This window comes from Doryrhamphus excisus, linkage group LG5 (assembly GCF_037039965.1).
Source record: "Doryrhamphus excisus strain RoL-2023G ecotype Guam linkage group LG5, RoL_Dexc_Guam_v1.1, whole genome shotgun sequence".
Classification (NCBI taxonomy): domain Eukaryota; kingdom Metazoa; phylum Chordata; class Actinopteri; order Syngnathiformes; family Syngnathidae; genus Doryrhamphus; species Doryrhamphus excisus.
In genome coordinates this window covers 12893417-12908574 of record NC_136361.1, presented here as the reverse complement: position 1 = coordinate 12908574, position 15158 = coordinate 12893417, and the positions used below count along the sequence as shown (strand labels likewise).

The 15158-nt window shown below is 41.4% G+C and overlaps 2 protein-coding genes across 3 annotated transcripts; both read left to right on the top strand.

Moving 5' to 3' along the window:
* Positions 1-153: 153 nt before the first annotated feature.
* Positions 154-2765, top strand: dctn3 (dynactin 3 (p22)). The gene is made up of 7 exons (XM_058053342.2): positions 154-322; positions 929-1013; positions 1107-1193; positions 1282-1365; positions 1463-1521; positions 1602-1661; positions 1745-2765. Exons 1-7 carry the CDS (start codon positions 221-223, stop codon positions 1829-1831), a joined length of 564 nt encoding a protein of 187 aa, XP_057909325.2. The 5' UTR covers positions 154-220; the 3' UTR covers positions 1832-2765.
* Positions 2766-3162: 397 nt separating this feature from the next.
* nt5c3a (5'-nucleotidase, cytosolic IIIA) lies at positions 3163-15100 on the top strand. 2 transcript variants are annotated; one of them, XM_058053338.2, is made up of 8 exons: positions 3163-3400; positions 10516-10614; positions 11453-11522; positions 11606-11738; positions 11826-11915; positions 13437-13599; positions 13695-13895; positions 13973-15100. In XM_058053338.2, the coding sequence occupies exons 1-8, from the start codon at positions 3263-3265 to the stop codon at positions 14072-14074; spliced, it is 996 nt and encodes a 331-aa protein (XP_057909321.1). In that variant the 5' UTR covers positions 3163-3262; the 3' UTR covers positions 14075-15100. The 2 variants fall into 2 exon arrangements, with proteins under 2 accessions (XP_057909321.1, XP_057909322.1); XM_058053339.2 differs by lacking the exon at positions 3163-3400 and adding an exon at positions 9016-9142.
* Positions 15101-15158: the final 58 nt, after the last annotated feature.

Below are 15158 nucleotides of genomic sequence, written 5' to 3'. Positions count from 1 at the left end.
AATGGATTTGTTGGGACAATACACATTTAGCTATAAAATACATGTATATTATTTCTATTTCTTTATTTTAAATTAATTAATTAAGTATTTATTATGTCACGTATTTATCGCCATAACCCAGCGTAAATGCGTAATCAACATGCGGCGGCGCACTAAAAGGACGTCACCGTGTGGCTGTTTTGTGTTTAGCAGTGTACTTTATGTGAAAAACGTCCAAAAAATGGAAAAGAAAGTGGCAACAGACAACTTGGAAATGCGTCTTCAGGCACTGGAGACTCGCATCTATGGCGAAAGGAGAAGCAAAAGCGGAAGACCATTAAAGGTCAGGTTAAGCTTTTCAGTTTTTTGTATTTTGTTCTAAGGTGTGGCTGTGCGGAGATGCTAACTAGCCGTTAGCCTAGCAAAGCTATTGCTAGCCGTAAAGTAAACGCCCTTTTTGTGTCACAAATAATGTGACACGACAGCGACTATTTGCATTAAATATTAGATATATACACTTATATGTGTGTCTGTAATGCAACATACATGAACCGTTTACTGTTGAATACATATTTGTGCAGTGTTATATTTGATTTTAGAAAAGCTAGCGCCGTAGTGTCTTAATGTCGGGCATTAATATACAATGTACATCACGATAAATGTCTGTGATTCATTGTACAAATATGAAGTAATCCTAACAATAACATTTAAGTAGCCCCAATACTAAATTGGCTAGGACATCAATGATCCTTAGAATATTATATATGTGTAAACCACTTGCATTACAAAGGACAATTGAACACAAATAGATGAAGATTTCCAAACTTGCATGAAGGAATAGCTCAAATAGCTAAAATAGCTAAATTCCTTTAGTTCCTCACCGCTCTGTGGGCCTTTCTAACCCTTATTGGCACGAGTAATGTAATTATTACTGTGTTTTATCCTGCAGTGTGCAGACTCTTTAGCCAGAATACAGGCAGGTCTGACCAACACAGCCAACAAGCGAGAACGAGTAAAAATCCTGCACAAAAAGAGTAAGTTAGGCTGTATTTCTGCATTTATTACGTAGTGTTTACTGTCTGTAGTCAAATCTGAGATGCTAATGTTTTTTCTTGTTGGTGTTGCAGTTGAAGACCTTATGAAGTACTTGGATCCCCAGTTCACTGACCATATTGCCGTGCCTGACACCATGAAGTTGGAGTTCATCCTTGCTGGTTAGATAATTGCAAATGAATGCTTTCAATAATACATAAACCAATTTCTTTCATATTGCTGATTTGTGATGTTTTATTGTGCACACAGAGGAGGATTTCCTGTTTTCCCAGGCTGCTTTGCTGGAGCAGGCTAACAACCTGCAGCCGCTGCTGGACAGCTCCTACATCAGAGGTGAGCTTCAGGACATGTTTCTCAGACAGTGAACAATGGATTTGTTGGAATTTGGTGGCACATTCAGTCTTGATGTGCATGTTTCTGTTGTTTCCAGATGTCCCTGAGCATGCGACCAAGCTCCAGCGTCTTTCTCAGATTCACATCAAGCAGCAGGTAAGAATGGCCCTTGATGCTCTGTGTTGCTCGCTTTTTAGTTTTCTCCTGCCTAGGCCTCAACCTTTGTTTTCTTTCAGGACCAAGCTGATGCTCAGTGCCAGGAAGTGAAGAAACTTTTTGAGGAGTACAACAAAATGGTACATGAAGTCGTAAAAGTGCATATAAGTGCGTCATTAATGTGGTAATACATTTCCTTTCAACTTTTTGTTCTTATTGACAGATGTTCCTGCTGTCCAAGCAGTTCACCCAGTGGGATGAGACCCTGAGAAAGCTGGAGGAGGCAAAGGGCATCCGGCCTGTGGAGTAACGCTGGCCTGCATGCATACCTCTGATGATGAAGACAACATTAACAGCTTGTGCAGCTTTATAACTTGACAAAAACACATTTTCTCAAAAAGTCCAAGCTGATTCAGCATTGTAGATTGTAACTGAATCAGTTATGTTGGTGTGGTACAGTTGCTGCAACAAAAAAATCATCAGTCGTTTGAAGGAACTTACTCCCTTCATGTGACAGCCTGGAATTGCTGTTTTTATTTATTTGTACACATAGGAGCGTTTTGATGGTCACATGTTAGAATTACTTGTCAAGCATTCCAGCTTCTCTGCTGCAGCTCGGTCACAAGACTTTCGTCGCCTGACTTGCACAGACATCACAACTTTAGCAAACCTTTCCTTACATTTGGTCTACTGACAAGAGCTCATCAGTTTCCAGTTGTAAATGTCATACAATACGATCACTTTTAATCTAATAAATATGGTTTAATTTGACTATTCCAATGTAGCGAAAGAAAAGTAAGTCATTATCACAGATTATTTCAGCTGAATCGTCACACAAAATCAGATGGTGGTTTATGCTAAACATGTTTTTTGTGTCACTTACATGTGGCCCAAAAATATTGTATCCCCATGAAACCTCAGTGTTAAGCAGACGTGATGAGCGCTCACTTTTTATGAGTATAACATATTTAACATTTTTCTGTACATACAAATAGAACATTCACAGCATTTTAAACATTGCTGGGTAGCAGTGGTGTACAGGACAGCTAGATTTGGTATTAAATACCAAGTACGAATGAATACAGGGTCAGTATCACTAATATTAATAGATACTTTTTAAAAATTAAGGTGGATGCATCATCAATCTAAATCTGAATTAATTAATTTTTATTACTGTTTTGTGATTTGCCATTTAGATTATTCATCACAAGATCCAGAAATAATTTGGGCAGTTTATAAATAAATATAAAAATATCTTATTAGCACAATTTGCTGTGGTCTCGTTTTCAGCCTGAAAATATAGTCAAATAATGCTCCTCTGTCTTTTTGCCATCCTCCTGCTCTTTCCGTGGTATGTCTGGGCTTGCCTCCCTCCCCGCTGGCTGGCAGATAATGGTAGGGCTCCTTGGTTGCTTCTTTTGACATTGATATCAATCAATATTTATACCAACGTTGGGATCGATATTTGGATCCATCTGCCCCACCATTACTTGGTAGTTCATGGTCCAATTTAAAAGTTTTTTTAAACTTTGGACCATTGTTAACTAATTAAAAACAGTACACCTCTGATTCTACGGTGACGGCGTGACATTACAACATCTCCCCCAGAGGGGCTCATCGCGTCATCGACAGACGATCTTGGGCTGCATGGCAGCGCCATCAGGAAGTAGTCTGCCGTCAGTGTCGTCACAAGCACAGCAGGACGCGACTCCTCTTGGCCGCGGAGATTCAGCGTGCCGTCATGGACAAGACGGCCGTCGTCAAAGTGGGTGCCGCTGCCAGTGCGAGCGTTTGTGCTCTGTTCGGCGGCGTGGTTCTGGCCCAGTACATCGTCGCCAAGAAGAAGAGAGCGGGAAAGAAAACCAGAATCATTGAAATGGTGAGCGAAGCGACATCGTGCGGCAAGCTAACCGGAGACTGACAGGAAGTGTCAGTTTCGCGCCTTCAAAACAAGAGCTTGTGTTTTTGCAGCTGTGCGAAACAGACGACGGTGTTCACTTCACATCTGTGGCGATCAATATCGGTTGGCTCTAATAGTACTGAACGTGTAAAGGTGAACTTGACGCTGCCCATTAACGCTACGTGGTCGTTACTGATCTGCAGCCTGCTTTTATTTTGAAGTTCATTGCCGTGTCGTTTTACTGAAAACAGTGGGTATGCGCCGTACGCATGCGCAGATGTCCTCAAACAACAGCACCAGCAGCTGTCGTAGAGGTCACCAGCTTGCTTTTGGTTATCACAAAGCGCAGCAGGAGACATTTGACAGCCCACTGGAAGTTGCTTACTGCTGCTGTGCAGCTTTCTTCCTTCTCCCTGTCCAATAAATAGCATCAACAATATTCACCGGTCACAACATTAGGTACACCAAGAGCGCCACAAAATCTACAAAGAACTCAGCTTTTAGATGAAAAAATGACCACATCCAACGTTTGTAACGGGTTACCATGCATTTTCCATTATGCATATATGTTAGTAAGAAAAATATAAATTAAACTTAGCTGCTGGCTGTATGATTCATGTCAAAGGTATGCGGCTCCTCCTTAACACTTCTAAAGGCTTCCAACATGTAGTTTGCGGCCTTTACCCATAAAGACACATACACATTCCTGTCATCTTTTCTTTAGAGCAGACAGCCTCTCGCTGGCCTCCGCACTGTCATGTTTCTGAACAAAAGCATGTGCACAACAAACGTGTGGCCTCAAGCAGACTTCCTGTCCTGACCCTGTAGTCTGGAACAGTGTGTTCTTAAGCATCACATTGTGGGACATTGCGAGTACAACAAAATAGCTTGCTAATTTGCAGTATGCTAATTTGCAGGGGTTTTATACAATGTTTTTGTTAAAAAAACATAACAGCTCCATTTAAAGTGTTAGTACTGCCAGGATACATCACAATTAGAAGACGTAAGGACACAAATAAACTCAAAGCCACAGAAAAAAACACATGTTTTGAGCTAATTTCCACAAATAATAAGTACGTACCTTACCAGCAGGTGGCGCCCGTTGCTCCTCAGCGCATTCTTGCAAGGTCAGCAGGTGTGACTTTCTTTTTGTGTGTTTTGTGTGACAATAAACAACATATTTATTCACCATTTGGACTCTCCGGCAAGCTAATAGAAGTTTTAAACACGCTAAACTCCCCACAGTAGCCATGTTGCTTTATCAGCAACAACAGACGGCTGTCACCATGGCAACAAGAGCAGCTTCCCTTGCAGGGTCATGGTGTAACGTTCAAGGCCTTTACACTGTAGATACTGTAAGACATACTGTATCACGCCCACCCTTGAAACAGTTTCCATTCTAAACCATGTTCCACCTCTTATGTAGAACATTGAAGGTGTTAGATATTATTATTATTACTACACTTAGGTTCAGTCTAATAGACTCCCATAGGCCTTCACAAAACATATTCACCCTCCATGACACATAAGCACACAAACACAACACATTCACAATTGATTCACTGTTCTCAGTCACATTTTTAACTTTCACTTTTGAGATAAATGTAACTTTCTCTTTTGACATAAATGTAACTTTCACTTTCTAGAGGGGTGTGGCAACTTTTATATAGTGTGTACTCTCATTCTGGGCTCTTCTTTGATCTTCCTCAATGAGTCCAGCACTGTAACCAAATACACAGCGCTTACTTTTTAATACAAACTGAAAACTTTTCAACCACAAAAATTGAAAAAAAAACTGCTGTAATTTTAAAATAACATAATATTAAGAGAAAATAATGAGAGACAAGGCACAACGGTCTCATTATATGATTATATTATATGATGTCATTTTAGTCGCAATAAATTGAAATGTTAAAGAAAAACAATGGTAATGTAGCTTTAGCATTTTAGCATTAGGTTTTCTACAGCATGGGTAATCAAATGTGGTCATTACAGGTTTTTTGCAGGACTACCAGTGTTTAGAAAAACTCAGGTGGAGCCACTAATTGTGGTGGGAAGCAGCTATTAGCAACCCCGCTCCCTGTATGCACACTCTATAATGCTACACAGACAAGCGCATTTGCTCCATGACTTACACAAAATAAACACAGTTAGGACACTGATAAATTGTTACTGCTTGTTCCTCTGACTCTTCCTCACGACCATGTAATGTTGGAGAGGCGTAAAGACAGACGCAGAGCTTGGGGGAGGGCAGAGAGTGTATCTGGCCTACAGCGCACGCCCATCCAAGGAAGCGCGCCTATCTGTGACATCACACACCTCCAGTCCTCTGAAACCCAGCGTTTAGAGCCATACCAACCAAATTGACAAACCCCGTCATCTGTAATGTTGCCATGGTTTAGTAACAGTTTAGCAGATAGTCCAGCTTCGCCCATGTTCACAAAACAGTCCCATATTTTGCTTTGGCTGGTCAGGAATTTGCAACTCCAACCACTTCTGCTTGATGTTTGTCTCTTTAGGTAAGTTAAAACCTGAACAAATATTTCCTGGAAGCCATTAACGTTAGGTCCATGCTAATATGGGGAAATCTTCAACAAACAGCGAGCAGTACTCGGGAATGCGCATATAACGCTATATAATGCATATAATGCTGTTGGAAAAAACTGAGAAACTGAGCATTTAAAGCCATCCCAAACCTCTTTCATGGCTCACCTCCACATGTGCAAACATCATCTGACGCTTTGACATCGTTTAACACAAGAATACTACATTGTAACAACATACATATATAGGTCAGAAAAGTGGAAAAAGCATATTAGGTCCCCAGAATTTGTGACACCAATGCAATCCAGACTTCTTTATATGGAATGCATATTGCCTGCACTCATAGACATACCCAGGAAGGGGCTCGGAAGAAGGAAGTCAGAGGAATCACTGCAGAAGAGGCGCACGCATATCAAGAAAGTTTTCTGTGCGGGCTATCGTGTGTAGCTGCTCTATAGGAGTCTACAAGTGGAAAATGTATAATAGGTTCTAGAAAGTTGGTTCTCGGTGGAAAATGTTTGGACACCTCTGGGTTAGAGAGAAGGAATGTCCTTTACAAAGTCCTCTACACTGACATTGCATGCTAAGATTAGCTAACAGCGGTCTGCATCCATCAGAGTTGTCGTTTGAAGGTCACTGATGTCATCGCGTCACACAAAGGCTAATCATCACTGTTGGTCAATATGTTGACTTTTTTTGCTCGTTATCATGTAACGCAATTAAACTTTGTGCAGCCTTAAAAATGTGTACAATGCTCAAAGTTATTAATCTTGTCTTGTCTGACATCTTCTCAGGTGTATGTGGGTCAGGTGTGACCTTACGGAGAGCTTGTGATTGGCACACAATGATCCAGTTAGCATGATAATGTATGTGCTTATCTTGAAGCTATACATTCAGATAAGCAATAATTAAACCAGCTGCCGTTATGTTCATGTGTATTACACTATTTTAAACCCCCAAGTTGGCTACTTAAGTAGTGTTTATTGTAAACAGCTGTTGTGGAACAGCCAAGCGTCGTCGTCAGAACTAAACAAAAACAGGCTGATGCAATATAGAACATGATGGTGTTATTACAGCATATAACGTGAGAACTTTGACCTACTTATTCACAGTCGGGACATGTTAAACATTCGACAGGAGGCTTTGGAAAGTGCTCTGGTTACATTGGCAAACTATGCGCTCCACGGATATCTTTCTCCGCGTAACTTGACCTGGGGACAACATGTGGCGATTAAGACGCCGCTTGGCAACTTTTAACGCAAACATGTTTGATCCAAATGCCAAAAGACTATCTCAATTGGTGCTCTTTCTTGCGTCCACTTAGTCTTTTGAGTGCATTACATATTCAGTAGTACCGTGATACTTGGGTTTTTGTTATGAATTTGTTTGAAAAGGTTCAACGGAAACAAAATTACAAAAATCGAGGCAACTTTTCATACAGGGAATAATGTCAAAGACAGCCAAAAATAGAACATAACATTTTATAGTGATTTACTGTGATCGGCTGGCGACCAGTCCAGGGTGCACGCCGCCTCTCACCCAAAGACAGCTGGGATAGGCTCCAGCACACCCGCCACCCTTGTGAGGATAATGCGGTACAAAATGATTGAATGAATTTTATAGAGAATAATTAAAGTTCAAACTGAACAGGATGGGACTTATTCTTGATGCGCTGTCAAAATTCACACACAGGAACTAAATATGCAGTGCACACAGTATACTGACAGAAGTGTACTGACAGACGTAGTATTCCATTTAAGACCCACAGATAGTGAGTGACCTTTAAACCAACCTACATGAAGTCGCAGTATCAATAGTATTCTTGCAGTGTCGTGGAACAGGGCTTTTCACTGGTAAATACTATTAATTCCAATTCCTGACCGTGAGCGATCACACACGAGAACATCGTTAGGCTTAGACTGTGGCAAAGTGTTGCCTAGTTGTATAAGCCTCTGTGGCTTATACAGTGGTGCGGCTAATTTATGGCTAAATTGCAATCTTGTGACATCTCCTTTACTTCTGAACTACTACTAATTGTAGTGTGCACTGTACACTATGCACTGTACACTATATATATATATATATATATATATATATATATATATATATATATATATATAGTGTTGGTACGTTGCTGTGTGATGAGTTTAGTGTTCTTTGCAAGATGACAATGTGAGTCACACAATTATGTTGAGTCATGACCTCCTGCAGTTGACAAGCTCGTGATTGGCTCCTGTCAAATAAAGAGCTGCCTGGTCCTCACCAACTTGCGCGTGCCATAATATGTCTTTTTTTATGACATGGACATGTGGGACTTATATACAGTTCAGAAAGGTTTCCTGTTGCCATGTATCAACAAGCTAGCAGGATGCTAACAAGGACATTTTGTGATAAAAAAAAAAAATACATACATACATTGAGAACGCAGTTTGGATTCACACCGGGTATTTATTAACAACTTTACGTGCTGTATTGTTTTGTGTCATAAGTCGTTATTAAACCACTTCCACAAACACTGGAGTGATCACAATCTGTTTGCATAAGACCAGTTTAACCAGCTTTAAAATGAGAACCTGCTCGACCTGACGTGTGGATGTGTGTGTGTGTGTGTTTATGCTCTTGTAATGTACGTATGGTATATGTTTGTATTGTGTCCTGTGCGTATAGCAGCAGCCTGGTTCAGTTTCTTCTCATTATGAAGTTAATGCATCAGCAGTGTGTGTGTGTGTGTGTGTGTGTGTGTGTGTGTGTGTGTGTGTTTGTGTGTGTGTGTGTGTTTGCGCCACATTATAATGCCACTAAACATTTTGAACCTTGACCCCCGGTGACCTTTCATGCCTGTGCAAGTCATTTATCACAGGGTGTGTGTGTGAAATGTGTGTTCAGCAGCAATGTCCACCCCCTCACTCTTTATGGCTTTCTTTTAAAAAGTTGAAAGGTCATATGATAACCACAGTAGACTACAGATGTCACTTTTCCTCCCAACAACCGCTCTTCTATTTATAATTCACTACGTGTGTGTTTTTGTTGATACAAGTCAGCTGAAAGTGTCAAGCCAGTTCCTCTCCGGCGGGGGAGGGGTCTCAAGCCATGCCCCTCCTGTTGCCGTTATATAAACGCTCGTTTGCCACCCATTCGTTTTTCACTTTTCTTTTTCGCTGAGACGACAGAGCTGAGGTGAGTGTGTTTGTTTATATTTGTGTTGCAATGTGAGCTTGGTTGTGCATGAAGAATAAGTGGCTTTGAAAGTAAACTCATCCATGTACATAAATGACCTGGAAGCATTATGTGTAGTGTTTATTTAGGAGTGTCACATTTGTGCAGAATCTGAAGGAAATGCAATGCTTGGAGCTGATTGCATAAGAGTAGGGGGGGGGCCAGGAGGAGCATTTTCAAGAGGGTGGTTCTCTACTGTGTGTGTGTGTGTGTTGTTCTATCTTTCTTACTTTTCAGTCATCATATCCACTCATCTCATTTTTTGTCCTGTTAGGTATCACAGAAGCAAAACATAGAACCATCCTGTATAGATCCATAGGGTTAATGAGCTACTAATTAGCATTTCATTCATGAGTGCCTCAAGCACCTGAAGGCTTCTGCACGGTTTAGAGCAGGGGTCTCAAACTCAATTTACCTGGGGGCCACTGGAGCTCGTGTCTGGGCGAGGCTGGGCCGCATCAGGCCCCCCCCCCCCTCCCCCAAAAAACCCGCATTTATTAAAAACAGAAAAATTAATAAACTTTGCTATGGTTCCGATTTTCTACAAGAAAAGCTCTGATAAAACATTCCACTGTTCTCAAATATCTTACTTTTTATTTTTCTACACAAAATAAGATCAAGAATAAAGAAAATCAATCAGTAATAAATAAATATAATAACAATAAAACGGTAAATAATTAAATTAAGAAACCACATATCGTTGGTGGGTAGACAAATTATTTTTTTCAGATTAAAATGAACAAAGCATTATTAGAGCCCTGTAGACATGACAAAACACGACTATAGTCACATTTATACTGTTTTTATTTACAACATATTGCGCAACTGCAGGGTCTTGAGACACATGCTAACTCGCAAACTAGAGAGCTAGCGACCTAAACGGTAGCCTCCAAGTTATTTCCTTTAAACTTAAAAAGCCGAAAACGTACCACTTCCATACGGATAGGGAGGATAACTATTAACAGTTATTTAACCTTTAACATGAACATTAATCAAACGTAATCATTTTTTCTGGGTACATGATACCATACAGCATCCATATCAAACTTGCGCGGGCCGCGCTAACATTAAACTTTCATATCAAGGCCTCAAACTAGTGTTTGAGACCCCTTGTTTAGAGTATATGAAATGCACTTATAATCAAGACAGGACATGTTCTCACACATACCTCTTCATCATGCTCCTCCTCTTCTTCCTCACATGAATATGAATCTGAAACTTATTGACACCCAACCAGTCCGGATGCAAACAAATATCGCTTTGCCACCTTGTTTTGTTCTTTGCCATGATACATTTTTTTAAAAAAGTGTCTATCTTCACTCTGCCTCTTCCAGATGCCCCAGTTTGAGAAGAAGACGGTGCACATGAGAGACCCTGAGAGGGTGGAGCAGATCATCTGTGGCCTCATCAAAGGAGGAGCATCCAAACTTCAGGTGCGTTCAATGCTGCCGCCCAGTGGCCTTGAGGTGGAAGTGCACGAGGCGTGTGCTCTTTATTGACGTGTGTCAGAATAATACAGAAACTGCATTCGTTTTGACAGGCTTATTCGCATGAGTAGAATTTTTATAGTATGTATAATCTATATGTATAATTATTCATTCATTCATTTTCTACCGCTTATCCTCACGAGAGTTGCCAGGGGTACTGGAGCCTATCCCAGCTGTCTTCGGGTGAGAGGCAGGCTACACCCTGGACTGGTCACCAGCCAATCACAGGGCACATATAGACAAACAACCATTCACACTCACATTCATACCTATGGACAATTTGGAGTCGTCAATTAACCTAGCATGTTTTTGGAATGTGGGAGGAAACCGGAGTACCCGGAGAAAACCCACGCATGCACGGGGAGAACATGCAAACTCGGGTCTCCTGGCTGTGAGGCCTGCGTGCTAACCACTCGTCTGCCGTGCAGCTGTAAGGAAATATGTGGGAAGTAAATGTTAAAATACAACATTTGGTTTTTGGTACATAAAAATGGCACCAAGAATGGAAAGTTTTCAGGTTTATATAGACAAAAGATTTTGGTAATGATATTGAGCAACGTCACATGTTAACACTTGCACAATTGTCTGGAAAGAAGTAGGAAGAATCAGAGTTTAGGATGCATGAAATGTATAAAAAATATGTTTTCATGTACACCCGGCTATCAATCACAGGGCGGTTGTATGTATAATTATATTGAACCAATCTCTTAAGTCTTATTGTGTTAGCATCATTAGCTCATCACGTCCACATGTCTATTCATGTATTATTCATTTCATTTTCCAGATCATCACCGACTTTGACATGACGTTAAGCAAGTTTGCCGTCAATGGCAAGCGTTGCCCATCGTGCCACAGTGAGTAATTTCGACCACCGTCTCAGCGCAATGTTTGATGCCATTTAAAGAAAGTCACGTGTATGTGTACGCCTCCCACGCAGACATCATCGACAACTGCAGTCTGGTGTCGGAAGAGTGTCGAGAGAAGCTGCTGCAGCTCAAGAACAAATACTACCCCATCGAGATCGACCCTCATCTCACCATGGAGGAGAAGTACCCCTTCATGGTGGAATGGTGAGCAGCTGCTTTGCACACCTCTGCTTCACAATACAATACAATACAATACAATACACTGCAGTGTGTGTGTGTGTGTACGTGCAGGTATTTCAAGTCACACACACTTCTGGTGGAGCAGAGGCTAGAGAAGGACAAACTCTCACAAGTGGTGCGAGATTCTGACGCTGCACTCAGGTACTCATCAAACTGGCCATCATAAATGCTTTATTAACCACTTAACATTCTAGGGTTTTTCTTCAGTTTATATATTTTAATATATTTGTTTCAGAAACATGTAAAACAAGTTTTACATGACGAGCTGGAATACACAATGGGACCATAGATTGGGTCCTTACCTAACCCCATTTCAAATCGGACAATATACTACAAAAAAGGAGTATTTGACACAGGTTTTTCTAAAGTAAAGATCAGATATTTGGAACACACAAGTAGGGCTGGGCGAAACTTATATCCTGATATATTTAGCACCCCCACGACCCTCGTGAGGAAAGAGCGGCAGAAAATGAATGAATGAATGAATGAATGAATGAATGAAGTAGGGCTGGGCGATGTGGACCAAAACTCATATCCCGATATATTTAGGTAGAATATCAATATACAATACCAGGGTTTGGTTCCACCCTCGGCCATCTCTGTGTGGAGTTTGCATGTTCTCCCTGTGCGTGCATGGGTTTTCTCCGGGTACTCCGGTTTCCTCCCACATTCCCAAAGCCTGCTGGGTTGATTGTTGACTCCAAATTGTCCATAGGTATGAATGTGAGTGTGAATGGTTGTGTGTCTATATGTGCCCTGTGATTGGCTGGCGACAAATCCAGTGTGTAACCCGCCTCTCGTCCGAAGACAGCTGGGATAGGCTCCAGCACCCCCGCGACCCTCGTGAGGAAAAAGCGGTAGAAAATGAATGAATGAATGAATCAATATACAATGTATATCCTGAAATCCTGAAAGTGTGTGGTTACAATTGTATCCTGGAATGTGGTATATCTGTCCAATCTCTGAAAAGACCAGGCTTTCCAATGACGTCCTCATAAAAACTGTGACAGCGGATAGTTGAAACAGTTGGGTGTTAACTGTACAGGCAATGTTTTAAAGGGGACCTATTATGCGTTTGCCAACTTTTCTAACCTAGAAATGTTACAATGTTGAATTCTCGTGTTAAACAATGCCAACATTTCAGATAATGAGGTTTGTGAATTTGGAATTGAACACTGAAAGAAGTTTGGAATGGCTCTGAACGCTCGGCTTCAGAGGGTTTTGAAGTATGAACACCAGCTCATACTTACCTTATATGGGCGTGCCCAGGTACAAGCAGTTGAAGCTGTTAGATGTACAAGCAGGACCAATCACAGCGGAGTAGGGTGGACTCAATTAAAACGGACCGTTTTGGAAATCCAAGGAAATATAGCTGGAATAGGTGCGGATTCTGGAAGGTCTAGAAAGCTTTCTGTGCTGGTTATTGTTTGTAGCTGCTTGATTGAAGGCCACAACTCAATACAAAGGGACGGAAATTAGCACAATATGTCCCCTTTAAGTGTCATGCACTTGTAAAAAGAAGTTATCCACTGACTAGTGAGTACTATTGCAACAACACAAAGGTCTAAACCCATTCACTTATGAGTGGACAACAGTCACCGTAGTCTGGTCTTGAGTCCTGTGGACGCACGCAACGTGACCTTGTGCCCCGCCTGCTTCCAGGGAAGGCTTTGAGCAGTTCTTTGACCGCCTGCACCAGCACAACGTCCCTGTGTTCATCTTCTCCGCCGGCCTTGGCGACGTCCTGGAGGAGATCATCCGCCAGGCGGGGGTCTACCACCCCAACATCAAGGTGGTGTCCAACTTCATGGACTTTGATGACAATGTGAGTTTTCCTTTCTCTTGCAATTATCATCTAAATGTTTGATATTGGAGGGAAACGAAGGAACAGAGGTAGTAGTAGCTTTGTCATCATCACAGGGCGTCCTGCGGGGCTTCAAAGGCGAACTCATCCACGTGTACAACAAACACGATGGCGCCCTGAGGAACACCGAGTACTTCAAGCAGCTGAGGGACAACTGCAACATCATCCTGATGGGCGACTCACTGGGCGACCTCAGCATGGCTGACGGGGTGCCCAACGTGGAGAACATCCTCAAGGTTGGCTTCCTCAACGACAAGGTAAGCAACCAATCAGAAAGCTGAACCGCTTATTGGTCACCTCTGACCTGACAGTGTGCGGCTGTGTCACCCGGCAGGTGGAGGAGCGGCTAGACAAATATTTGGACTCTTATGACATCGTCCTAGTGAAGGACGAGACTCTGGAAGTGCCCAACGCCATCCTCCAGAAGGTTCTATAACTTCATCTCCTGTCCAGCGACCACCACTCCACTCCAGCACTGTCCACTACTAATACCCTTGTACATGTCACCAATGAACAATTTTAAACGTGCACCCGTCTTTCTGTAACTTGGGTCTCACTTGACCAGTTTGTAGTTTCCGTGGTGACGCTCTCACGCCATCTTCATCATGTTGCACACCAGTGTCACGTTTGTTTCCTGGATTTATTTTCCACTATGGAGGTCTTTCCTACCATAAGGCATATAGTACCTGCAGGGGGTGCTGGTGTGGCTCTGGCGGACCGGAAAACTGGAATCTGCATGTGTTCAGCAGACATCTGTTTGAACTTTGAACAAAGGCAATACAAAAGGACCTTTTTAAAAACAATGAAACTCAGCTTAAATATGAATGAAAGTGTAATGCAGGAATTCAGCTTCATTTTTCATTGTATTTGAGATAATGAAAATCTGATTTGAAGTAATGCACTTTAAATTAGATGAGAATATGAGAGCTCGCTGTTAAAATTAGTGGACATATTCTCATGTTTTAGTGGATGTATGAAAAAAAAAGCCATGTTTACTTATAGTTAAAGCCCACGTTGCTTATTTGATTTAACGCTCAGAAGAAGACGCACTTTATTCTACAGCTCAAACATTCATCTTTCAGCTTGTTGGTGACTCATAAATGTGTTTGAGTCAAAGAAGTCAGAAGTCAAAGCTATACTGAAAAAAACCAAAGTTAATGTAAGACCTTCATTCTCTTGTAAAGTGAAGTGTTTTGGTACAGTTGTCATATTTCCACATGGCCATTATTATTCTTGTGTTTTATATGTGCTGCTATCACCTGCATGTTGCCTTTTATCAATTTCATGTGGAAGGAAAGGAGAGGAGCTCTATTTGAAACAAGGAAAAATGTCATACATAACCTTATGTGGAAATATTTCCTAAAGTAGATTCATGTGTTGTATTTTTATAAGCAGATTAAATTTCTTTTTTTCCCCTGTGATGGTGTGAAAATGAAATTAAAACATTTTGTGAGGTCACAAAGTACGTAAGACTGGATGCAAATAGCTTTTTTGAGTTGACTGGCACAGTCATTAACGTA

What these genes read in the sequence shown, in the direction of transcription:
- dctn3 (XM_058053342.2), top strand. Translation starts at nt 221, where the DNA reads ATGGAAAAGAAAGTGGCAACAGACAACTTGGAAATGCGTCTTCAGGCA. An exon ending in AAAGCGGAAGACCATTAAAG is followed by an intron (nt 323 to 928) that starts GTCAGGTTAAGC and finishes TTTATCCTGCAG; the next exon opens with TGTGCAGACTCTTTAGCCAG. An exon ending in TTGAGGAGTACAACAAAATG is followed by an intron (nt 1,662 to 1,744) that starts GTACATGAAGTC and finishes TCTTATTGACAG; the next exon opens with ATGTTCCTGCTGTCCAAGCA.
- nt5c3a (XM_058053338.2), top strand. Translation starts at nt 3,263, where the DNA reads ATGGACAAGACGGCCGTCGTCAAAGTGGGTGCCGCTGCCAGTGCGAGC. An exon ending in TCATGGACTTTGATGACAAT is followed by an intron (nt 13,600 to 13,694) that starts GTGAGTTTTCCT and finishes TCATCATCACAG; the next exon opens with GGCGTCCTGCGGGGCTTCAA. An exon ending in TTGGCTTCCTCAACGACAAG is followed by an intron (nt 13,896 to 13,972) that starts GTAAGCAACCAA and finishes GTCACCCGGCAG; the next exon opens with GTGGAGGAGCGGCTAGACAA.